Genomic DNA, 24,588 nt, shown 5'->3' with positions numbered 1-24,588 from the left:
CCTCTTGCATCTAAAGACTCTATGTAAATCATTCCTTTTCATCAAAAAATATTTTTTCCGTGTTGTCCACTTTAAAATCTTCCTCCTTAGCTAAACTACAAAACAACTCTAATTAGTTGTTTATGTCTTGAAGACATGAAGACAATTAAAGGAAGAGAAAGAAATTGGTTTTCCGTTTTTTAATGAGCCCCACGGTGTGTTTAGAGATGAGTCCATCATCCTCACGTACTGAGAGAAAATGGAAGCAGCTGCTGAAGAAGTCAGAAACCAAACCCCAAGTGCCTTGAAGCATTGCTGGGCCCCACTGAGGGCAGGCACTGCCAAAGCCTCCCCAGGGACTCCTTGGAGCAGCTCCTTGGAGGCCAGGAGTGCAGGCAGACAAAGGCTCTGGGCAGGCCCCTGCAATGCTGAGCAAAGCCTGCCTTGGTTTTGTGGAGCACAAAGGCCAAGGGCTGAGCCCCAGGCCCTGGCCCAGCAGATCCTGTCCCTCCCGGCTGGCTCAGGGCTGTTTGGGGGGCACTGGGATGGGAGGGGGAGGAACAACAAAGGCCCAAAACTGGGCAACCCCTGCCAGGCTGCTGAGGGAGGGGCGAGGCAGAACCCAAGGGCAGAACCTGCCAGGAAAGTGGCTTGTGGTGGCCTGAGTGGCAGAGGCAGCTGCCAGAGGCAAGGGGACAAAGGCCTGGGTGCCTTTGGGCCTTGCAGCCCTGCCAGAGCCCTTGGCCATCTCTCCTGCAGGCTGTCCTGCCCTGGCCCTGCTGCTGCACTGGCCTTGCAGGCTGCACACACCCCTCCTGCTTTCCCACCCCCTCCCAGCAGCATTTCTAGACCCTCCCTGATGGCTCTGCACCAGCTCTGGCTGTTCCCTGGAACACAAAGCCATGGGTTGATCCCCTCTGGGGTGACCTTTTGCAGCACAAGGGTCCCCGTTGAGTGACATTCCTTTTTCCTTACCTTCAGTCCCAGCCTTCCATGCTGCTCTTTGTGGAGATTTCATTCTATTTCCAATACAGAGAAAAGTTCCATCCTGTCAGATCTCCTCTAGATCCTCTCCAGTTCTTCCTCATTCCTCCTGTTATAGGTAAATAAACCAAATCAAAATTTAGCAGCAAAATTTATTGTGAGATTTATATAAAGTGCAGATAAGCAAATCAGCATGCTGGGTGGCCTGGAGAGACCCCTGCTCCCCACCGGCCCACAAGCCCAATAAAAACAAACCGCAACTTTTGTACTTTTTCAACTCCCCCTCCCATAGTCACTTGTTAGCTCTTGATTGGGCTTGGGTTCACGGGCTTCGTTCTGGTTGGTTCTGTTGTAGGCCCATTTTGGTTGCCAGGGACTTTCCATCAGTACTTTCCATTCAATAGCTTTAATTAGCCCAATGTCCTTGGAGCTGACTATGGGAAGGTGTCCAGATGGTCCAGATATTCTCCTTGGCTCTTCTTTATCATGTCCATCCTTGACCCTCTGATCCTTGTTCTTTTCTTCTTTTCTAATGAGTAACTTAGACAATATTTTTAGAATAACAGGATATGGTATACGTGCTCAGTAAAGCAAGATACTCTGCCAACTTGGGAACTGCCAGTTGCAGGACAGTCAACTTATAATAATAATACAGCAGTTAACTATTCCGCAGCTTACAATTCCCTAGTCCCAACCAAGCATTAGCTATAATATACAGAAAATACAATATATATATTTTGACGAGTAAATTTTACTATTGCTTACTTATTACACTCCATAATGGGGAACCTCACAGACAGACAGACCAGTCCAGATGTGGTGACACCAGAGCTGAGTCCAGGGGGGTGACAACTCCCTTATCTGGGTGGCCACGCTCGCCCTAAGGCAGCCCCATGTGCAGTTGGCCTTAAATCAAGGGGCCATTCTGATTCTTTGAAACATCACGGAATCAAGTGGCCCTGTGACACTGCAGGGCCTCATGGAACCAAAGGAATGCAGGGACACTGTGGAATCTTGTGGAACAAAGGGTCACTGTGACATGCGGGGTCTCTTTGGAACAAATGGAACCCTGAGACATGTCATAACCTCCTGGAACCAAGGGCCCACTGTTCCTCCCCAGAACTCCATGGGATCAAGCAGAGCCGCTGCCTCCCCCCCGCCGCCGCACGGACCGGAGTCGCCGGCTCTGCCCCGCTTGGACACCTCTGGGGTCAGCGTGTTCTTGGGCAGCACAACTGATCTCAGACCAGAGGGTTTCCCAGAGTTTGCTTTGTCCCCTCTTTCCTGTGGTTTTGGTTTTGTTCTTTGTTCATTCAGGGGGAAAAGGGGGAAGGGAGGCTCGTGTTGATCCCTGTTTTTATCTGTTTACAAAAGGGAGTTGGGGCAGAGGGGGAGAGAGGAGGCAATTTCTCTCTCTGCTGTTGCTTTGAACTGTTCTGTTGGTATTGCTGGTTTTGCTGCTATATTTCTTGTCAGTAAATTGCTATTTTTTCTCTTATACTATCCTTGTATTTTGTCTCCCTGTATTGGTGGGGAATAAAAGAGGAGTGAATTCATTTTATTGGATTTCCTGCCCCAAAATGTGTCTTTAAACCAGGACAGGTTGCTCAAGGGCTCCTGAAATTTGGTATCATCCACAAAGGACTTGAAAATACATTTTGTCCCATTGTACAGAGAGATAATAAAGATGTTCTATAGTGGTGGTCAAGGGCTGATCACTGAGGGATTTCATCAGGAAGTTGCTGCCAAGAGGACTTTGTACCATGGATTTTACTGGACACTCTTCATTCAGCCAACTTCCCACCCACCACATCTTCCACTTCTTCAGTCCAGCTCTCACCAGTCTGGCCATAAGAAGACCACAGGAGTCCATGTCAAGGGCCTTGCTGAAGTCTGGGCACACAACATTCCCTTCTATTCCCTCCCACAGGGTTCTGCAATCCCTGCCTTGTCCTTCCCATGCCTGGCAATGGCTGCAGGAGGACTTGCCCTCTCCCCTTCCCTGCTGAGCCTGAGCAGTCTGGAACTCTGCCAACCCTCCTTGCTGCCCTGTTTGCAGACTGGTTCCAGGTCTGCCTTTGCCAAGGCCCCAGGAAGCTCTGGGCTGGCTCTGGCCTTTCCAAGGGTTTGGGAGAGGTCTCCCAGTGACACTGCCCAGCCTTCTCAATAGCCCTGACACCAAAACCTTTTCCATAGCCCACACTTCCAGAGGAGTGCCCAGGACACAACACAGGTTGTCCTGGTGGTTCTGGAGAATGAGAAGGGATTTCTTCCTCGAGGCCAACCCCTCCAATTGGATTTGAGTGCAGCTGAAAGGTTTCCTCAGCATTTTGCCCGGTGCCTCCCTGCCCTGAAGGTTTGTGGCCATCAGGCTGGAGCTGAGGGGGTTGGGCAGGTGCCTGAGGAGGGGGGAGAACAAGGGCTGTGTCCAACTGTGCCAGGAGGGCTGTGCTGGGCAAGGATGAGGAGGCTGCAGAAAACAGTGGCACTGGGGAGGGGAGAGGAGCAGCTGGAGAGACCTTGTGCCTGCCCACGCTGAGCAGGAGCTGCCCCAGGATGGCAACTCTGAAGCACTTACAGGATGTCCCTGGGAACAGGAGGGGAAGATTGGATCTGAAAATGGAACCTGGAAAGCAGAGAGCAGGAGTGTCATGGTGACACTGCAGGAGAGTTGCAGCCCTGGAGCAAGGTGACAGAAGAAGTGACCCAGTCCATGCCCTGCCCTCAGAAGATCCCACAGCATCCTGGAGATGCTGGAAGGGAGCCCAACTCTGCTTCACAAGTTCCCAGGGCCTGTCCCTGCCTGTGCTCCAAGGGCTTCCACCCCCCAGGACTGTGCTCAGAGAGCACTCAGGCCTTACAGCGAGAAAGGGGCTCAGGAGGACAGTGTGGAAGTGGCAAGAGAGCAGCTCTGCAAAGACCAAGCACTGCTGTTCCCTGGCAGTGCTGCAGGGCTGGGATTATTGTCCCCTTCCCCTTTGCAAATACACCCTGTCCTGCAGTGTGCTGTCCTTTAGGAACACCTGAGAAGAAGGATCTTGGACAAAGAAAGCACTGCAGGGTCTTTTATTTTGTTTAAATACCCAGTGAACACAATTCATCATTTATACATCTCTGGGTCAAATTCAGTGGGTAGACACTAAATTAGAAGGCAGATGCATAATAATATTTCATTGTGCAGAAATGTATCGCAAGAAGAACCCAATGACCTCCATGAAAAACCTGAGCAGAAAGGTTGGGCCATTTTGAATGCCACACACCAGAAAACAGGCACTTTATTGCTCCTGAAAAGCATCCAGTCATCATTTTCTCCCTTGTTCCTTTCCCTTGTTTACACATTCCCTAACCCTTTTACCCCATTCTATATCAATCTGCTTCTGAATACAGCAGAGTGTTTAGTCTTCTGTCAAGGCAAAGGCCTAGACTGTTTGGAGAACAGCATATCAGGGCCTAAACCACAGAATACGGTCAAAAATTAGGTAACAATGTACCCTTTGTGCTCTGAGGATGATGAGGATGATGAAAGGGGGGTCCCAAAATACACCCCAGACCCATTTCTCAGGGGGAGGCCCCGGGGCGGACCAGAGGAAGGGCCAAAGGGTGGACACATCTGGGATTGGATGGATAATGTTATAAAATGTAACCTCTCAGGCACGGCCTGCGCGTGCGTCTATATCACCGACTGCCTTGGCAAATAAACCCTTTCTTATCTCACCACTAACTAACTGCTCCGGAGATTTTTTTCAGCACCAAAATACACAGGCAACACAGTGATATCAGTTACCTTGAAGGGACTCGCTCAACCTTTTGGCCTCTTGGGCCAGTTGTACAAGAACAATACTCAGTTTTGTTTATGGGAATGGGTTTTTCCAGCTCATCAGTTTTCTAAAACAGTAACGACTCAGCCAGAAATGATATCACGCATATTTCAGAGAGGCTGCATTAGGTGCTGGGAACTTGCAAGGTGTGACCCACGTACTGTGTATTTGCCAATGACAACAGAGCATTTACAATGGCTAGAGAAGGCTAGTTTTGAATTTCAAACTGCCTTAAGTGATTTTACAGGTCAGCTAAGTATTCACCTACCTGCTTGTTCTATTTTACAGTGTTTAAACAACTTTCCTTTGAAGCTGAGAACACACTGCTCCCCTATTCCTTTAACAGATGCACAAACTGTCTTTACTGGCGGTTCAGGAAAAACGGGAAATGGAGTCGTAGTGTGGCAGAAAGATAATGACTGGCAACAGGATATACATCATGTGGATGGGTCACCACAGCTTGTAGAATTATCAGCAGTAATCTGCACACTTACACTCTTTCCAGGACCTTTAAACATAGTTTCTGATTCTCAGTATGTTGTGGGAGTGGTTCAACAAATTGAACACTCCTATCTGAAAGAAGTCAATCATGCGGCACTGTTTGCCCTATTCAAAAATTACTGTTTCTAGTTGAAAAGAGGCAATTTGCATTTTTCATCATGCCATGTGCATTCTCATACCTTGCCTCCTGGTCCAATTTCAGAGGTAATCGACGTGCAGATGCACTTGCAGGAGCAGTAATAGTACCTCAGTGATTTGAGCAAGCCGAATTGTCACATCAATTTTTTCATCAAAATGCAAGGGCATTAAAAAGATAATTTGATCTCACATCAGAGCAAGCTCATTCTATCATAGCATCCTGTCCAGACTGTCAGCTAATCACTCCCATTGCTCCTGAAGGAACCAACCCTTGAGGACTGTAACCCCTGCAGTTGTGGCAAGCAGATGTAACACACATATCCTCTTTTGGCAAACTGAAATATGTACATGTCTCCATTGACACGTTTTCAGGATTTCTAGTAGCTACAGCTCATTCTGGGGAGAAAAGCTGGGATGTACAATGTCACCTCCTTACAGCCTTTGCACACATGGGAGTACCTAAGCAAATTAAAACAGACACTGGACCTTCTTATATGTCCAAACGCACAAAAGAATTTTTTGAACAATGGGGAATACAACATCTAACAAGTATTCCACACACCCCCACAGGTCAGGCTGTAATTGAGTGTGCACACTGCACACTCAAAGACGTTGCAGAAACAGAAAAGAGGAAGTTCAGGTTTAACTCCCCAGGAGTGTTTAAATAAGGCTTTATATGTGCTTAACTTTCTAAATAGAATAGTAGGAGATCTCTCTGCAGCACAGCGTCACTTTGTCCCAGCACATGTTTCCACAGAGAGGAAGGCAGAAGTAATGTTCAGAGATCCAGTTACTAGAGAATGGCAAGGTCCTTGTCCCTTAATAACCTGGGGAAAAGGTTATGCTTGTGTCTCCACAGATCGAGCACCGCGATGGATACCTTCACGTTTCGTGCAACCCTACCTTGCATCATCTTCATAACAACAGCCATGCCTCCTGACTGGACCACCTTTGCCACCCAGAACGTCGGGGTGACACTCGCCAATGCAACCGGGACTGACACATTGTGTTTGTCTGTGGCTGCCCCAACTGATCCGTTCCGTACCTGTTTAGCAGGCCTTCCTTTCAATTGCACCCAGTGGATTACCTTTCTACACCAGTACTTGCCACAATTCTCTAACCTTCACAAGGCACAATGTGCCAATAACCAAAACCTTGAAAATAATTTTCCTTGAATTCCAATAGAACCCCAAGAAATTAATGTCATGGGCAGTCTGACTGCACCTTTCTGTTTTCAATTTGATCCCTCAGATTCAAATTCAAATAGTTTATTGGCAATTGGCGTATCTCCTTCTGGAACATACCAAAAGGCTCGTTTTTGGTGTAAATCACCCAATTCTACAGTATTAAAATCAGGGGCGACGCCTCTTGGCTTGCCCAATGGTATTTTCTTAATCTGTGGGCTGTGATTCTGGAAAGGTATTCCCACTAGAGCGAAAGGAGGACCGTGCATATTTGGAAAATTAACATCATTTAACCCTCACAAATTACCCATAAGCACACACATTCAAAAGAGGCAAAAAAGATTCGTGCAACGATACAATAAGAATTGCAATTCAAGAGTACATATCTGGGGCCCAGCTGAAAGAGTATTCTCCAGTCTTGTAGCTGGAATTGGAACAGCTCATGCCTTGACCACCTTGGATAGACCAGGCTGCTGGCTTGCCAAGTTCAGCAGCTGACGCCTTACTAACCGATGTCAGTTCAATTAGGAAAGCCACTTTGTAGAATAGAGCAGCCATTGATTTTTTGCTATTGGCTCGTGGACATGGTTGCAAAGATTTTGAAGGCCTTTGCTGCATGAATCTTTCTGGTCACTCAGAGTTGATTCATCAAAGCCTTGCTCAATTAAAAACCCTAACAGCGCAGCTTAATGCAGAGAAGGACCAAGGCTTAGACAGTTTGTTTAGCTGGCTAGATATTTTTAACCTAGGTCCAAAACTCAAGAAAGTTGCCATTGTAGCTGTAACTGGAATTTTTGTGTTTTTCTGTATTTTGCTTAGTGTGCCATGTTTTCTTTCTTGTGTGTCACGTTTGGTTCGCTGTAGCTTTGCACAAGTTTTAGTGTTTCAATTAGAAAATAAAAAAGGGGGAATTGGGGGAAACCAGATGTGTTCAGGCTAGGGAGCCAGAGGCAGCTGCCCAGCAAGAGGCCTCAGAGATAACACTGGAATCCATCAACCGGCCTTGGGCATGCTGTGAGTGAGAGAAGAAGCTGCTGACTTCAGCACAAGGATACCTGTGATGAACACCTGCTACCATAGTTAAAAATGAGAGAGAAGAGACTGCTTAAATTAACCCCACTTATGAAAGATTAGATATAATATTTAGAAATATTAAATAGCCAACAACAGTATAAAAGTTTAAAACTGTGCCAGAATAGATTTTAGGCATCGGCAGGTTGGGACCCAAAAACTGTTCAGGGAGGAGACTGGGGATTGAGGGGAAAATGGGAAAGTGGGAGAAACAGGGAGAAGGGTGGAAAAGGGGGGGTGGGTCTGGCAGGTCCGATGGTCCCATGGGGTCTTTGGGCACAGGGGAGCTGGGAAAGGGAGGTGGCCCCCTGAGCTCCCAAATTCCTGTGGGGTGCTGGGAGCTGCTGGATCCAATCTCAGCCTTGGATTATGCCAACATTTTCAGTTTAGAGGAATTACAGAGGTGTGACTGAACCACTTTTGTCACCCAGGTTTTAATGATGGCAAATCAGATCTGTTGATAGAAATGAATTATTTAGGGTTGCAAATGATCAGACAAAAGGTCTTCAGCAGAATTATGCACAATATACACACTAAAAGTACCAGCAGTACAGGATAAGACACTAAAGTGTCTACACTAAAGCAATTGTAGAAGCAATTCTACTAAAGCTGGCACAAAAGCAATAATTCTTAATTAGAGATGGATGGAACTCCCCCAGACCAACGCTCGTGGGGAGATCTCTGCTCTCAACCTCCAGCAGTGACCTTGGGGGGTCACCAGCCAAGGCAGGAATCTCCACACACCCCCAGGAAGGGTTCTGTTGGAAGAAGCTGCCCCTGTGAAAGGGGACTGGCCCTTTCTGGTCAAAAGGGATGGACTGACAGTCACTGGACTCCAGGGGTTGCCTCCCAATCAGTGGGTTCATTGAGGGTGGAAGCATCGACTGAAGCCTGAAGCTCTTCCTGCAGTCGGGGCACTCAGGGGTTTCCCTTACCGGTGGGTCCGTTGGTGTGTGGTCAAGTTACCGCTCTGGGTGAAGCTCTTCCCACACTCCCCACACTTGTAGGGCCTCTCCCCGGTGTGAATGCGCCGGTGTCTGACAAGGTGGGAGTTCTGCCGGAAGCCCTTCCCACAATCGGTGCAGCGGAAGGGCATCTCATCCGTGTGCGTCCGGTGGTGCAGGAGGAGATCTGGGCTGGTCTGAAACATCTTCCCACACTCCAAGCACTTGTAGGGCCGTTCCCCAGTGTGGATGTGCTGGTGCTTGAGAAGGTGGGAGATCTGCCTAAAGCTCTTCCCACATTCCCGACATACATAGGGCCGTGCCCCAGCGTGGACGTGCTGGTGTTGGATCAGGTTAGAGTTGTTCCTGAACCTCTTCCCACATTCCCTACATGTGTAGGGCCGTTCACCGGTGTGGATGCGCTGGTGGGTGAGGAGAGTGGAGCTGTTCCTGAAGCTCATCCCACATTCCCCACACGTGTAGGGCCGTTCACCGGTGTGGATGCGCTGGTGGGTGAGGAGAGTGGAGCTGTTCCTGAAGCTCATCCCACATTCCCCACACGTGTAGGGCCGTTCCCCAGTGTGGATGTGCTGGTGGCTGAGTAGGTTGGAGCTGTTCCTGAAGCTCTTCCCACACTCCAAGCACCTGAAGGGCTTCTTCCTGCTGGGAGGCTGCTCAGGGACCACCAGGTTGGAGCTCTGGCTCAAGCTCCGGCCGCGTTCCTGGCACAGGCTGGCTCTTTCCTCCTCAGAGCACCCTGGGATGGCTTTGGAGACCCTCCTGTGGGGGGATCTCTGGCCCTTTTCCTCCCCGCTGCCTTCCTGCGCCGGGGAGCCCTTCAAAACGGCCTCTCCCACCAGGGTCTCACGGGGGGATTTGTCCTCCGGGCTCTCCGTCCTCACCTCGGGGCCTGGGGCAGGAAGCAAGAAGGACAGGCAGGGGATTTGCCTCCGGCCCACAGGGAAGGCCAAGGACATCCCCCCAACTCCGGCCCCGGCAGGACGGCGGCGCCAGCGGGGTTGTCCTGCAGCCGGGGCCATGCTCGGCTGACAGAGCCAGCACAACACCCGCCCAAAGGGACACTGACTTCCTCCTCACCTGCCTGGGGGGACCAAGGCATCTTCCTCTTCCTCGCAGCCTCCTCCTCCATCCGCCCAAGCTTTGGGAAGGACAAATCCTGATGGGGGGAAAACAAGGGCTGAGCGCGTTGGCTTGGGGGTTCCTCCTGCCCAAGTCCATCTCTAGAACTCACCGGGCATCCTGTGACCATAAAAACCTCCAAAACACCAAGATTCAGCCCAGAAAAAACCAAACCACTAACAAGATTCACACAAAAAGCTCCTCAGAAATAGCAAGATGAACCCCTCCCCAAACTGCAAAAGATTCAGCCAAAATATACTCCAGAATATGGAGATTCAGCCAAAAAAAAGGTGTTTAATTGGGAGGATGAGGGGAGTGAGGTCACTTCATGAGCACCTGATTGAATTGTTATATATTAATCAAAAACTGAATTAACGTAGTGTCACTTTAAACACAATTTTTTTCTTCCTAGTTTCAGTGTAGAGAATAAATATGAATTCACTGGACTTCAGGCCTTGATCATTACCCCTGTGCTTTGGTGTGCAAATGCTTTCTCCTTCCACTTCTCCCCTGCCATCCTTTCTGACAACTGGACTCCTCTGCTGTGCTGTGCCAATATCCTGGGATGTGCAGTTTCCACGTTTGCAAGGATTAAAGGCTACTTTTGCCTACCAGTGCCAAAGGCTGCTCTGTGAAGTTCAGTGTGAGAGAATCCTGGGCAATCAGACACTGAAATTGTTGAGCTGCAATGGGCCATGCAAATGGAAAGACAGAATCCATTCTGCTGGCCCAGACACAGAAGCCAATATCTGGCTGTGGCTCTTTGCCTCACTGGCACCATCCCCTGTGGTTCCTGCTGCCCACCATGGCACTGGCAGCCCCGGGGCACAGGTACGTCCATCCTGTACATGAAGTCAGTCACACTGCCCACAAGTGTTAGCAGGAGTAAAACAGTGCACTGCTGACCTTCTCGAATTTATCTCTGTTAATGTCTGACTTCACTTGGTCAATCTGTGTTCTCTTGCACAGCGTTACGTGGGTTTATGATTTTTATTATCACTGCACCAAATTAATCTGGAATGTGTGGTCAGAACAGTAATTACCTGCGTTTGTGTATAACTGTGTGCTCTTCTATTTTTCATGCTTTCTGGCAAATTCACTGACAACTTCTTTCACGACTACATGATGGGGACTGAATTTAATATTGGGGGGGTTTCCTGAGGGCAGCACTAACCAGACTGTTTTGTGTGTGTGAGACAGGCAGAACCACAAATGCCTGCACAGCCCAGAGCAGTCAGTGTGGGGCTGTGCCTGCTGCTGCAGAGACCCCCAGGGAACAAACCCAGGCAGTAGTTTGGGTTTATTCCTTGCTCTGTGTCAGTGGAATAGAATGTTCCACAGGAGCTCTGTCCCCCTCTGTGGCACCAGGTGGCTCGAAGCTGAAGAGGGGGGGGATCAAGTGCAAGGTCCCTTCTGAAGTGTGTCCCTAAGGAGGACACTTGCCTTATTATTGCTTATTACTTGCAATATCTTATAGATATATCATACAATAGCTAAGGATGGATTCTATAGAATATGTGCCAGATATATGATACAGAATATATCTGATTATTGCTTTACCTGCCTGTCCAGACAGATCTTGTGTATGCACAGAGATTGTATTTGAGGGATATGTTCCTCTCAATACCCTGTGAGCTCCACTCCTAAGGCCAGCAAATTCCTGAAGTTCCCCCTCCTGTGCCCTGCAGCTTTTGGCAGATTTGCAAGAGCAGGGGAATCATTCCCTGCAGCCCCTTTGCACTGCAGGAAATGGGAGCCCTGTGCACATCCTGCTGCCTCCAGATTCCATTCTGGGTGTGGGAACGACCCTGGGGAGCAAAGAAATGCCTGGTTGTGCAGGAGTTGGAGATGCTCAAGGGGCAGCAGGACCAAGTCAGGGGCCTGGGGGGGCCTGGGAGGCTTTGGGGTGCGGGAGGGTCCTGGGGGAGCTGGGGAGGGGCTTTGGGGATTGGGGGTACAGACCAGGACAGACCAGGACAGACCAGGACAGACCAGTACCTCCTCATTGCTCCCCAGATCTCTCCTGGAGCTGGGCCACGTTGTTGTGGGACACCTGAGCCCCCCCAGTGCCCTCCCAGTACAGCCCAGTGCCCCCAGTACAGCCCACTGTGTTCCTGTCCCAGGGTGCCAGGTGATCCCTCTTTGGGGAGGTTGGAAGGTGATTTGGGGGGTTTTGGGGGTCTTTGGGTGTATTTGGGGGAGTTAAAACAGGTTTTGGGGGCATTGGGGCATCAAAGGGATCTGTGGGGGGAGGGGATTAAAGGGAAAATGGAGGTTAGAGGACATTTGGGGGGAGTTAGAGGGGCTTGGGTGGGAGCGAAGGGGCTGCACCATGAGCAGGTGAGTCCTGAGACCCCCCCGGTGTCCCCAAGACCCTCTTGGTGTCCCCAGTTCCCCCCTTGACACCCTGAGACCCCCCTGGTGTCTCCAATGTTCCCAGGGACTTCCCACAGCCCCATTTCTCCCCTTGGAACCCCCAATTCCACTGTCCACAAACCCCTCCCCACTGTCCCCAAACCCCATCCCTGATGTCCCCAACCCTCCATCTCACTCCAGGAGCCCCCCCTTGGACCCTTTGACCACAAAAACGACCCCCTCCCACTCTCACAGAAAGGCCAAGGGCATCTGGGGACAGGTTGGGGACAGCTGGGGGGTTTTGGGGGGCACTGGGTGATTCCTGGAGGATACTGGGACACACTGCGGGGAACCAGGGGGGACTGGGAGGAACTGGGGGGTTACCGAGGAATGCTCAGAGGGCACTGGGAGGGACTGGAGGTGAACTGGGGCACACTGGGAGGTTACTGGGCCATACTGGGGGTTCATGGGTGCTCACTGGAGGATCACGGGCCCATAGTTGAAAGCAGTGGGAGGTCACTGGGACACACTGGATGGTCACTGGGGGGTTACTGGGCTGTACTGAGGGTCACTGGGAGGTCACTGGGACAGACTGGGGGCACTGGGATCCCCTTACCCAGATGTGGTACATCTCCCTCCCCTGGATTTTGGGGGGCATCCCTAGGACCCCTGGGGACTGGTGGACCCCATGAACCCACTGCTGAGCTTTAGGGGACTCCACAAAATCCCCTCAAAACCCATGAAATCCCCCCCTCGACCCATCAAAACCTCCTCAAGGTCCCCTCAAATCCCCTCAGAGACCTCATCCCTCCCCAGCACCCTCTAAACCCTCCCAGTGACCCGCAAAACCCACCTGGGACCCCCCAAGCCCATTCAGGAACCCCCCAATCTCCCTCAAGGACCCTCAAAACCGTCTGGGACCCCTTAAACCCCCCAGAGACCCCAAAACTGCCTAAAAGGTCCCCGCAAAGCCCCTCAGGACCCTCAAACCTCCTCACAGACCCCAAAGCCCACCTGGGAAACCTGAAATCTCCTCAGAAACCAAAACCCCCTCAGAGACCCCCAAACCCCTTCAGGGACCTTCAATTTCCCCCCCCCGAGTCCCCTCAGGACACTGAATCCCCTCAGGGACCCCTAAAAACGTCTCCGGGAACCCCGAACTCCTCCGCTAAACCCTCCCGAGCCCTTCAACCCACAGCCGCGCTCCCCGCAGCCCCCGAGGGGATCCCCAGACCCCGCTCTCGCCGCCCCCCTCGCCAGACTCACAACGACAAACAGGCCCCGCCGCCATCACCGATTCTCTGCGCGCGCACCGCCTGGACTGACCCGCGCCGCAGCCAATCAGCGCGCGGCCACGGCCCCTGCCCGCATTCCGCCACGCCTTCTCCGCGCGCGGTGCATTGTGGGAGTTGTAGTCCTTGCGGCAGGCGAGGGTAGGACTTTTTTGTTTTTAGCTTTTCTGTCTTTATTTTCTCCTTTTTTTTTCTTTTTCTTTCTATTTTCTTTCTTCTTTATTTATTCCTCGTCTTGTCTTTCATCCGCTCACGTGCAAAGGGCCGCTATGATCGTCCGCAAGGACTACAACTCCCACAGCGCACCGCGCAAAGCGCAGGCGCGGCGGCGAACGTGCGGGCAGGGGCCGCGCGCTGATTGGCTGCGGTGGTGTTTTCTGAACGCGGTGCGCGCGCAGAGCGCCGCCTTGGCTTCCGGGAATGGCGCCGGGGCCTGTTTGTCGCTGTAAGATCTGGCGGGGACTGTGGCGAGAGCGGGGCTCTGGGGATCCCCTCGGGGGCTGCGGGGAGCGCGGCTGTGGGTGGAAAGGCTGGAGGGCTCGGAAGGGTTTAGCGCGTGGGTTCGGGGGTTCTCGGGGACGTTTTGAGAGGTCGCTGAGGGGGTTCGGTGTCTTGAGGGGACTCGGGGGGAGGTTGAAGGTCCCTGAAGGGGTTTGGGGGTCTCCGAGGGAGTTTTAGTTTCTGAGGAGATTTGGGGGATCCCAGGTGGGCTTTGGGGTCTGTGAGGAGGTTTGGGGGTCCTGGGGGGCTTTGTGGGGACCTTTTAGGCAGTTTTGGGGTCTCTGGGGGGTTTAAGGGGTCCCAGACGGTTTTGAGGGTCCTTGAGGGAGATTGGGGGGTTCCTGAATGGGCTTGGGGGGTCCCAGGTGGGTTTTGCGGATCACTGGGAGGGTTTAGAGGGTGCTGGGGAGGGATGAGGTCTCTGAGGGGATTTGAGGGGACCTTGAGGAGGTTTTGATGGGTCGAGGGGGGGATTTCAGGGGTTTTGAGGGGATTTTGTGGAGTCCCCTAAAGCCCAGCAGTGGGTTCATGGGGTCCCCCAGCCCTCAGGGGTCCTAGGGATGCCCCCCAAAATCCAGGGGAGGGAGATGTACCACATCTGGGTAAGGGGATCCCAGTGCCCCCAGTATGTCCCAGTGACCTCCCAGTGACCCTCAGTACAGCCCAGTAACCCCCCAGTGACCATCCAGTGTGTCCCAGTGACCTCCCACTGCTTTCAACTATGGGCCCGTGATCCTCCAGTGAGCACCCGTGAACCCCCAGTATGGCCCAGTAACCTCCCAGTGTGCCCCAGTTCACCTCCAGTCCCTCCCAGTGCCATCCCAGTGTCTTTCAGTAACCCTCCAGTCCCTTACAGTGCCCCCTGGTTCCTCCCAGTGTGTCCCAGTACCCCCCAGTAATTACTCAGCGCCCCCCAAACCCCCCCAACTGTCCCCCACGTGCCCCCAGATGCCCTTGGCCTTTCTGTAAGCGTGGGGGGGGGGGTCATTTTTGTGGTCAGAGGGTCCAAGGGGGGGCTCCTGGAGTGAGATGGAGGGTTGGGGACATCAGGGATGGGGTTTGGGGACAGTGGGGAGGGGTTTGTGGACAGTGGAATTGTGGGTTTCAAGGGGAGAAATGGGGCTGTGGGAAGTCCCTGGGAACATCTAGCTGGGAATATCTAGCCAGCTAAACAAACTGTCTAAGCCTTGGTCCTTCTCTGCGTTAAGCTGCGCTGTTAGGGTTTTTAATTGAGCAAGGCTTTGATGAATCAACTCTGAGTGACCAGAAAGATTCATGCAGCAAAGGCCTTCAAAATCTTTGCAACCATGTCCACGAGCCAATAGCAAAAAATCAATGGCTGCTCTTTTCTGCAAAGTGGCTTTCCTAATTGAACTGACATCGGTTAGTAAGGCGTCAGCTGCTGAACTTGGCAAGCCAGCAGCCTGGTCTATCCAAGGTGGTCAAGGCATGAGCTGTTCCAATTCCAGCTACAAGACTGGAGAATACTCTTTCAGCTGGGCCCCAGATATGTACTCTTGAATTGCAATTCTTATTGTATCGTTGCACGAATCTTTTTTGCCTCTTTTGAATGTGTGTGCTTATGGGTAATTTGTGAGGGTTAAATGATGTTAATTTTCCAAATGTGCACGGTCCTCCTTTCGCTCTAGTGGGAATACCTTTCCAGAATCACAGCCCACAGATTAAGAAAATACCATTGGGCAAGCCAAGAGGTGTCGCCCCTGATTTTAATACTGTAGAATTGGGTGATTTACACCAAAAACGAGCCTTTTGGTATGTTCCAGAAGGAGATACGCCAATTGCCAAATAATGATTTGAATTTGAATCTGAGGGATCAAATTGAAAACAGAAAGGTGCAGTCAGACTGCCCATGACATTAATTTCTTGGGGTTCTATTGGAATTCAAGGAAAATTATTTTCAAGGTTTTGGTTATTGGCACATTGTGCCTTGTGAAGGTTAGAGAATTGTGGCAAGTACTGGTGTAGAAAGGTAATCCACTGGGTGCAATTGAAAGGAAGGCCTGCTAAACAGGTACGGAACGGATCAGTTGGGGCAGCCACAGACAAACACAATGTGTCAGTCCCGGTTGCATTGGCGAGTGTCACCCCGACGTTCTGGGTGGCAAAGGTGGTCCAGTCAGGAGGCATGGCTGTTGTTATGAAGATGATGCAAGGTAGGGTTGCACGAAACGTGAAGGTATCCATCGCGGTGCTCGATCTGTGGAGACACAAGCATAACCTTTTCCCCAGGTTATTAAGGGACAAGGACCTTGCCATTCTCTAGTAACTGGATCTCTGAACATTACTTCTGCCTTCCTCTCTGTGGAAACATGTGCTGGGACAAAGTGACGCTGTGCTGCAGAGAGATCTCCTACTATTCTATTTAGAAAGTTAAGCACATATAAAGCCTTATTTAAACACTCCTGGGGAGTTAAACCTGAACTTCCTCTTTTCTGTTTCTGCAACGTCTTTGAGTGTGCAGTGTGCACACTCAATTACAGCCTGACCTGTGGGGGTGTGTGGAATACTTGTTAGATGTTGTATTCCCCATTGTTCAAAAAATTCTTTTGTGCGTTTGGACATATAAGAAGGTCCAGTGTCTGTTTTAATTTGCTTAGGTACTCCCATGTGTGCAAAGGCTGTAAGGAGGTGACATTGTACATCCCAGCTTTTCTCCCCAGAATGAGCTGTAGCTACTAGAAATCCTGAAAACGTGTCAATGGAGACATGTACATATTTCAGTTTGCCAAAAGAGGATATGTGTGTTACATCTGCTTGCCACAGCTGCAGGGGTTACAGTCCTCAAGGGTTGGTTCCTTCAGGAGCAATGGGAGTGATTAGCTGACAGTCTGGACAGGATGCTATGATAGAATGAGCTTGCTCTGATGTGAGATCAAATTATCTTTTTAATGCCCTTGCATTTTGATGAAAAAATTGATGTGACAATTCGGCTTGCTCAAATCACTGAGGTACTATTACTGCTCCTGCAAGTGCATCTGCACGTCGATTACCTCTGAAATTGGACCAGGAGGCAAGGTATGAGGATGCACGTGCATGATGAAAAATGCAAATTGCCTCTTTTCAACTAGAAACAGTAATTTTTTGAATAGGGCAAACAGTGCCGCATGATTGACTTCTTTCAGATAGGAGTGTTCAATTTGTTGAACCACTCCCACAACATACTGAGAATCAGAAACTATGTTTAAAGGTCCTGGAAAGAGTGTAAGTGTGCAGATTACTGCTGATAATTCTACAAGCTGTGGTGACCCATCCACATGATGTATATCCTGTTGCCAGTCATTATCTTTCTGCCACACTACGACTCCATTTCCCGTTTTTCCTGAACCGCCAGTAAAGACAGTTTGTGCATCTGTTAAAGGAATAGGGGAGCAGTGTGTTCTCAGCTTCAAAGGAAAGTTGTTTAAACACTGTAAAATAGAACAAGCAGGTAGGTGAATACTTAGCTGACCTGTAAAATCACTTAAGGCAGTTTGAAATTCAAAACTAGCCTTCTCTAGCCATTGTAAATGCTCTGTTGTCATTGGCAAATACACAGTACGTGGGTCACACCCTGCAAGTTCCCAGCACCTAATGCAGCCTCTCTGAAATATGCGTGATATCATTTCTGGCTGAGTCGTTACTGTTTTAGAAAACTGATGAGCTGGAAAAACCCATTCCCATAAACAAAACTGAGTATTGTTCTTGTACAACTGGCCCAAGAGGCCAAAAGGTTGAGCAAGTCCCTTCAAGGTAACTGATATCACTGTGTTGCCTGTGTATTTTGGTGCTGAAAAAAATCTCCGGAGCAGTTAGTTAGGGGTGAGATAAGAAAGGGTTTATTTGCCAAGGCAGTCGGTGATATAGACGCGCGTGCAGGCCGTGCCTGAGAGGTTACATTTTATAACATTATCCATCCAATCCCAGATGTGTCCACCCTTTGGCCCTTCCTCTGGTCCGCCCCGGGTCCTCCCCCTGAGAAATGGGTCTGGGGTGTATTTTGGGACCCCCCTTTCATCATCCTCATCATCCTCAGAGCACAAAGGGTACATTGTTACCTAATTTTTGACCGTATTCTGTGGTTTAGGCCCTGATACGCTGTTCTCCAAACAGTCTAGGCCTTTGCCTTGACAGAAGACTAAACACTCTGCTGTATTCAAGAGCACAGATCCCCAGCCCAGTCTGGGACACAGGTAAGATCCCACTGGATAACAAGGCATTCTCTTTGGGAATCCTGCCCATGTCAAACATGTGGATCTTTCAGCGCACTGGGGGGGTTCTTTGGTATTTGGGGAATCCTGCTCATCTGAGACCTGTGGATCTTCCAGCCCTTTGGGTGGGTTATTTTGGAATTTGGTATTTGACTTTGTTTTATCGATCAATATTGTTGTGTTCTTATTTGTTTCTGTATTGTAACATTTTGGGTCTAGTGTTTAGAGATGGGGAGTGGGCAATCTGAAGGGGGAATTGTGAAGAAATCCCCACTTTGTTGCATTTTGCAATTTTGGATGAAGATTGGCAGCCCCCTCAGAGGAACAGCTCCCAGGGAGAATTTAATGAAGTGTTGTAATCAATGGGTGGCTGTTCTGGAACATTGAATTATAATCCATTGTTACAGTTGGTGCTGTTTCAGAACGGGAACAGAAGTGGAAGGAGGTTCTGTGTGTTGATGTGTTTTTCACTTTGCAGAACCTGTGAAATGGCAGAAGGATTGTGGTGTGAATGCAGCGCCCTCAGAGCCCTTGGTGTGAGCCCGGAAAGGAAAATCAAGGGAGATGGTTAAAGCCTTGTTGTTCAGTGTGGAGCACAGGAGAACTTTGTTCTCATCATCTCCCCAATAAAGAGGAGGACTCAGATCTTCTGGTTGGCCCCACGGGCAGGTTGAGTGGGGGAACAGAAAATCAAGATGCAGAAACCAATCTTGCAGGGGAACTGGCATGTGAAGAGGCAGATTTAGCATGTCCAGAAGAAAAGGAGAGAGAATGTGTCAGAGAGAGAGCAGAGAGCTTCAGAAATCCCTGAGGAAATGGTGCCCCCGGGGAGAGGAAGAGGATGAGAGCATGGGCAGCCTGCTTCAAACATCCCCCCCAGGAGACTTGGGATCAATCCCTGTGCATCCTGTAAGAAAGATGGACACTGGAAATGGGATTATCCACAACTGAAACTTCAGAACCCTCCCAACCCTCTTCTGGCATCACTGAAGACGACTGAGGGGGCACCAGAGGATTCTTCCCCATCAGAACATCTGGTTCCAGCCAAGCTAAGTACAATTGGTTGTGGCTGTGGGAACTTGTTCCCCTGTCTTAAATAAGGGAAAATGAAACTCAAGTCACAATTCTGGAACAACTGTCTGGTGTGACAGGGAATTGGGAAACTGGGCCATTTTTAATGCTGTGGATTTAAAACTGGGAAAACAGTGGTTGGCTCCCCAGTATTTCCCCAATTCCCCAAAGCCTCTGCCTGGGAGAGATCTCTTGGAAAAATTAAATGCCACAATCCAATTTAAAAATGATAAAATATAAGTTATTATTGCGGAGCCTAATTCTGTGGAAGATTCTAGTTTTGCATGAGAGTCTCCAAAAGCAGAACTAATCCATCTGCCAACGTCACTTGGGGATGCAGTGATTCCAGTAGGATGGGCTGGAGAGGTGCCTCCATGATCCAAAAGAGCAGAACTGTGAGAATTCCAGTGAAACCTGGAGCAGGGCTGGTCAGGCCAAAGCAATAGCCTTTGAAAATGGAAAGTTGTGAGGGATTCTCACCCTTTGTAGAAAAACTGATGAAATTTTGCTTGTTAAAAGAATGTGAATCTAAATGTAATGCTCCAATTTTGCCAGTCAAGGGGGCAAATGGAAGGCTATCCCAGTTAGTCCAAGACCTCAGAGCTATAAATAATCGAGTGGAAGATATACAAGCAGTCATAGCAAATCCTTACACTTTGCTAACTCCCCTAAATGAAAGTTTAGTGTGTTTCACAGTATTAGATTTGAAAGATGCCTTTTTCTGTCTCCCTTTGAGTTGTGAAAGTCAAGAGCTTTTTGCTTTCAACTGGGAAAATCCAAAAACAGGGAGGAAAACCCAGCTGACTTTGGTGGTCCTCTTGCAGGGGTTTAAAAATATCCCCCCAGTATTTGGAACTCAATTGGCAAAGGAACTGGAGGAATGGAGAAGTCAAAACCCTCTTGGAGCCTTGTTCCAGTGTGTGGATATTTTGATAGCCACTGATGCTGAGCAGCAATGTTGGGATCAGACACTGTGGAATTTCCTTGGACTGGGTGGATACGGGGTGTCCCAAACACAAAGTGCAAGTAGTCCAGACCCCAGGAGCCTCCCTGGGCTTTGGAATTCTCCAAGGACAAGGGAGGCTGGGCCAGGAACAAAAGAAGCAACCTGTCAACTGCCCCAGCCCCAGCAAAGGAAGCCCAGAGAGTGATTGCTTCCAGACTAGAGGAGAAGTGTATTCGGGCAGAGCTGACTCAGGAGACAGCCCCTGGGAAAGTCCTGGTTGGGAATTGTTTCCCAGTGGGGGCAGCTTTGTCCAGCGTGGAAAACAATTCTCTGGATGCACAGGAACTCCCCCCAGCAGGTCATGGAATTGGGGGCACTCCTCTGCAGTGCCTCAGCCCAGAAAGCAGAACCAATTGTGCTCACTCCAGCTTTGGGATTGAGTCAAGGAGAACAAGTTAATCCTTGGACTTGCTTGAAGATCTCCAGAAACCAACAGAGGCTGCTGTCCTGCATTGCAGAGTGCACCAAGAGGGGAAGACCAAAGCAGAACTGGGGAATCATTTGTCCCATAATTCTGCCAAAGAGGCTGCAGAAAAAGGCACTTTAGAGAGTAAAGTTTTGTCTTTAATAACCCTGACAGAGATACCTCTCCCAGTAGAAAAAAAAACTAGTGTAGTGCTAAGGATTGTCAGCTCATTGAAACTTTAGGAGCAAAATTTGCTCCAGGAGGCTGGGCAGTTACCCCAGGTGGGCAAATAATAGTCCCTGAACCAATCTGGTGTGACCTGGTGGATGGGGAACACGAGGGTATTCCTTGGAGTGAAGCAAATCATTGAAACATTTGCACAAGTGGATTATAATAAGTCCAAAACTGACCCCAGTTGTACAAGCAGTGAGTCAGCAGTGTGGTGTGTGTAAGAGAAATGATCCAACCCCTGCCAATGCAGTGGGAATAGGGGATGTAAAGTGTAGAAATGTTCCAGGTGAATGTTGGCAGATGGATTTGACTGAATTGCCCAGAAAAGGGGGGTGTAAAGATCTCCTAGTCTTGGGGGATACCTTCTCTGGGTGGCCAGAGGCTTTTCCTTGTTGCACTAAGAAGGTTTGGAAAGAGACTGCAATATTGTTCAATGCAATCCTCCCTGTATTTGGGATGCCTTTGGGAATGCCATCAGACAGAGGTTCCCACTTATTGCAGGAACAAAATGCTTCACTCTTGTTTTGCTCTTCTGACAACAGTTCAAACACTGTTGACATGGGAGGAAAATTTACATCTCTTTTTAGTGCCAAATGTGATCCAAATGTTGTCTAAAAGTGTCTGTATTAAGTAAGCAAGACTCTGTAATGAACCTGTAAACTGTGTGTGTAATGTAAAGCCCTGTCTGGCTGTCACTGAAGTGCTGAGGCTGAACAACAGCCCCTGAGCCAAAGCTGAGCTCTAGATGAACCTTCCAACCTAATGGGCTGTGTCTCCATGTATCTGCTCATCAGCTAAAACTGGGTCTGTTTGTTGGTAAAAATGTGCTGTGATGGGACTCCACCTGTGTATCTGCTCCTGAGCAAACAGGTGTGCTTATTAGTCAGATCTGTTAGTCTGGGCTCATTAGTGAATCCTGTTTGTACCTGTTCATTAACAAAATATGTCTGATTGTGAGCAAAATGTGATCTTTATCTTTCTGTATCTGGAGAGTGGTCGAGGCCATGGCAGTCGATGTCTGGCCTTGTTTGGCAGCAGATGGGGCAGGGGGAGCCTTGGTTTGGGAGAAGTAGAACATTGCTCCCAATATTCTGCTCTGGCCAAATAAGGAACAATAGAATCTTAGAGAAGTCCTGGAGAATTGGATCAGGGCTGGAACTCAAGCAAACAGGATGTGAGCTGAGCTCTGGGGACCCAGAGAAGATCAAACCAAACATGCTGGTCTCTGTGGGGAAAAGCAGTGATGCTGAGAACCGAGGTCAAGAAGGGGACACCTGACTTTGGGGGGGCACCAGATGCCAAAAAACCCACCAGAGACCCCCAGAGAAGACCCCAAATGACCAAATAGGTACTTGCAATAGGGTTGTGACTGTGTAAAGCAAAGTAATGGACATGTGTTCAGTAAGGGAGAATATCCAATGCCTCTGGAATCAGTGTGTGTAATCCCAAGCCCTGCCTGTGTCCCTGAGCAGGCTGGATTAGAAGAACTCTCCTGCAGGCGTCCAGCACGCTGCCCTAAAGAATGCCTGCTTCTTAACACCCCAACTGGGGTGAAGGGCTTGGGTTCTGCTGCTTGTGGGGATCATTTCTGGCCCCCAGGTGGGACCCTGTGCCTGATCTCCCGTGGATCCGAGGGATCTCTGGATCTTCACGCCGGCCCCAGGACTTTCCTGGAGAAGAGCACAGATCCCCATCCCAGTCTGGGATGTGGGGAAGATCCCATTGGATAATAAGGCATTCTTTTGGGGAATCCTGCTCCTGTAAGATGTGTGGATCTTCCAGCACTTTGGGTGGGTTGTTTGGTATTCCACAATTTGGTCTCTGGCTTTGTTTTATCCACTGATCCTTGTTTTGTGTTTGTATTTGTCTCTGTACTGTAACATTTGCACAGGTGGGTTAGGGGTGCAAAACTGACCCAGTTGTACAAGCAGTGAGTCAGCAGTGTGGTGTGTGAGAGAAATGATCCAACTCTGCCAATGCAGGGGGAATAGGTGATGTACAGTGTGGAAATGTTCCAGGTGAATGTTGGCAGATGGATTTGACTGAATTGCCCAGAAAAGGGGGGTGTAAAGATCTCCTAGTCTTGGGGGATACCTTCTCTGGGTGGCCAGAGGTTTTCCTTTGTGACACCAACTGGGCTAGGGAAGTGAGTGGAATACTGTTGAATCCAAGAATCCCTGGATTCGAGGTACATTTGGGAATGTCATCAGACAGAGGTTCCCACTTGATTGTAGAAGTGGTACAAGAAGTCAAATCAGGGATGCATTATTCCAGAATTCCAAAGGCCAGAGCCCCTTGGGTAATTGAGAGGTTGTCTGAAGAAACAAAATCCTTTAGTCCTGTTTTGCTCTCCTGACAATAGTTAATTGGGTCTTGACTTGGGAGCAAAATTTACATCTCCTTTTAGTCTCAAATGTGACCCAAGTGTTGCCTCCAAGGGATTGTTGGGTGTGCACTCATTTACCTGAAAAGACAAGGAAGCCATTCACCATTTCTGCCTCCCCTATTCTGGCAGAAATGATTCCTGGTCACTGGGTGGGCACTTGTGTTCCCCAAAAAGTAGACCCAGCAGTTAGTGTGCAAGTACCCCCCCATCTCTGACAATCCTGCCTGTGTCCAAAGCTGTGACCCCCACTAAAGGGACAGGAGAACTGGATTGTGTTAATGAAAGGGGCACGTTTGTGGGAAATCACCCCCAATGTCCTCAAACCCTTCCTGCTGGGGAAATGACTGATCCTTGGCCGGTCCCCAATGGAACGGGGTGGTGTTGGTTGTGTGGAAATAACACCTGTGAAGGGTTGCCCCAAAGCTGGAAGAGCATTTGTATTTCAGCTTGCATCATGACTCAGCTTAGTCTGAAGAAAAGGAGGGATTTGATGTGGGATATAGAACACTGCTCCCAACATTTCTCTATGGCCAAGGAAGGAAAACCATAATCTTGGAGAGGTCCTAGAGAATTCGATCGGGGATGTAACTAAGCAAACAGGATGGAAGCTGAGCTCTGTGCACCCAGAGAAGATCAAACCCAAACGTTACAGTCTTTGTGGTGAAAGGTAATGACACTGTGTCTGCTCAGAACCGAGGTCAAGAAGTGGACACCTCAACTTTGGGGGCACCACATGCCAAAAAAACCCCACCAGAGAGCTCTGAAGAAGACCCCAGAGGACCAACTAAGGACTTGCAATGGGGAGGTGACTGTGTAAAGCAAAGTAATGTCTATGTATTAAGTAAGGGAGAATATCTAAGGAATATAGAAACTGTGTGTGTGGGATATAAAGCCCTGTCCGGCTGTCCCTGAAAGTGCTGAGGCTGAACAACAGCCCCTGAGCCAAAGCTGAGCTCTAGATGAACCTTCCAACCTACTGGTCTCTTTATCCATGTATTTGCTCCTTAGCTAAACCTGTGTATGTTTGTTGGTCAAAGATGTACTGTGTGCAAAGACTACCCGTGTATCTGCCCATGAACAAAATAAATGTGCTTATTAGTGAGATCTGTGAGTCTCAACTCATTAGTGAATGATATTTGTATGTGTTCATTAATCAAATCTTATGTCTGATTGTGAGCAAAATGTGATCTTTATCTTCCTGTCTTTAGAGAGTGGTCAAGGCCATGGCAGTGGATGTGTGGCCTTGTTTGGCAGCAGATGGGGCAGGTTGACTGCCTTGGTTTTCCCCTTAAGCCCTGGCCAGGCTCTGGGTGGAACCCAGGAGGAGAAGGGAGCCAGATGGTTTTGCACACTCGTAGCTCTGTGAGCTTGTT

The 24,588-nt window shown here is 49.5% G+C and overlaps 1 protein-coding gene and 1 long non-coding RNA gene across 4 annotated transcripts; one reads left to right on the top strand and one right to left on the bottom strand.

Annotated features, from left to right (window-relative positions):
- Window positions 1-8,460: 8,460 nt before the first annotated feature.
- LOC113996998 (zinc finger protein 239-like) lies at window positions 8,461-13,405 on the bottom strand. The gene is made up of 2 exons (XM_039389826.1): window positions 13,381-13,405; window positions 8,461-9,490 (listed from the first exon to the last, which is right to left on the bottom strand). Exons 1-2 carry the CDS (start codon window positions 13,403-13,405, stop codon window positions 8,607-8,609), a joined length of 909 nt encoding a protein of 302 aa, XP_039245760.1. The 3' UTR covers window positions 8,461-8,606.
- A 410-nt stretch (window positions 13,406-13,815) lies between these two features.
- LOC120324924 lies at window positions 13,816-24,319 on the top strand. Of its 3 annotated transcripts, none has more exons than XR_005566638.1 (3): window positions 13,816-13,851; window positions 17,992-18,097; window positions 18,594-24,319. It is a non-coding gene; the product is annotated as an uncharacterized LOC120324924 (long non-coding RNA). The 3 variants fall into 3 exon arrangements; XR_005566637.1 differs by lacking the exon at window positions 13,816-13,851 and adding an exon at window positions 15,266-16,081; XR_005566636.1 differs by lacking the exon at window positions 13,816-13,851 and having other exon boundaries at window positions 15,266-18,097.
- The last annotated feature ends 269 nt before the right edge of the window (window positions 24,320-24,588 follow it).

The sequence above is a fragment of the Pipra filicauda genome, unplaced genomic scaffold (genome assembly GCF_003945595.2).
Source record: "Pipra filicauda isolate LSUMZ 115617 unplaced genomic scaffold, ASM394559v2 scaffold777_size94897_pilon, whole genome shotgun sequence".
Lineage (NCBI taxonomy): Eukaryota > Metazoa > Chordata > Aves > Passeriformes > Pipridae > Pipra > Pipra filicauda.
This window is presented reverse-complemented; position numbering and strand designations above follow the sequence as displayed.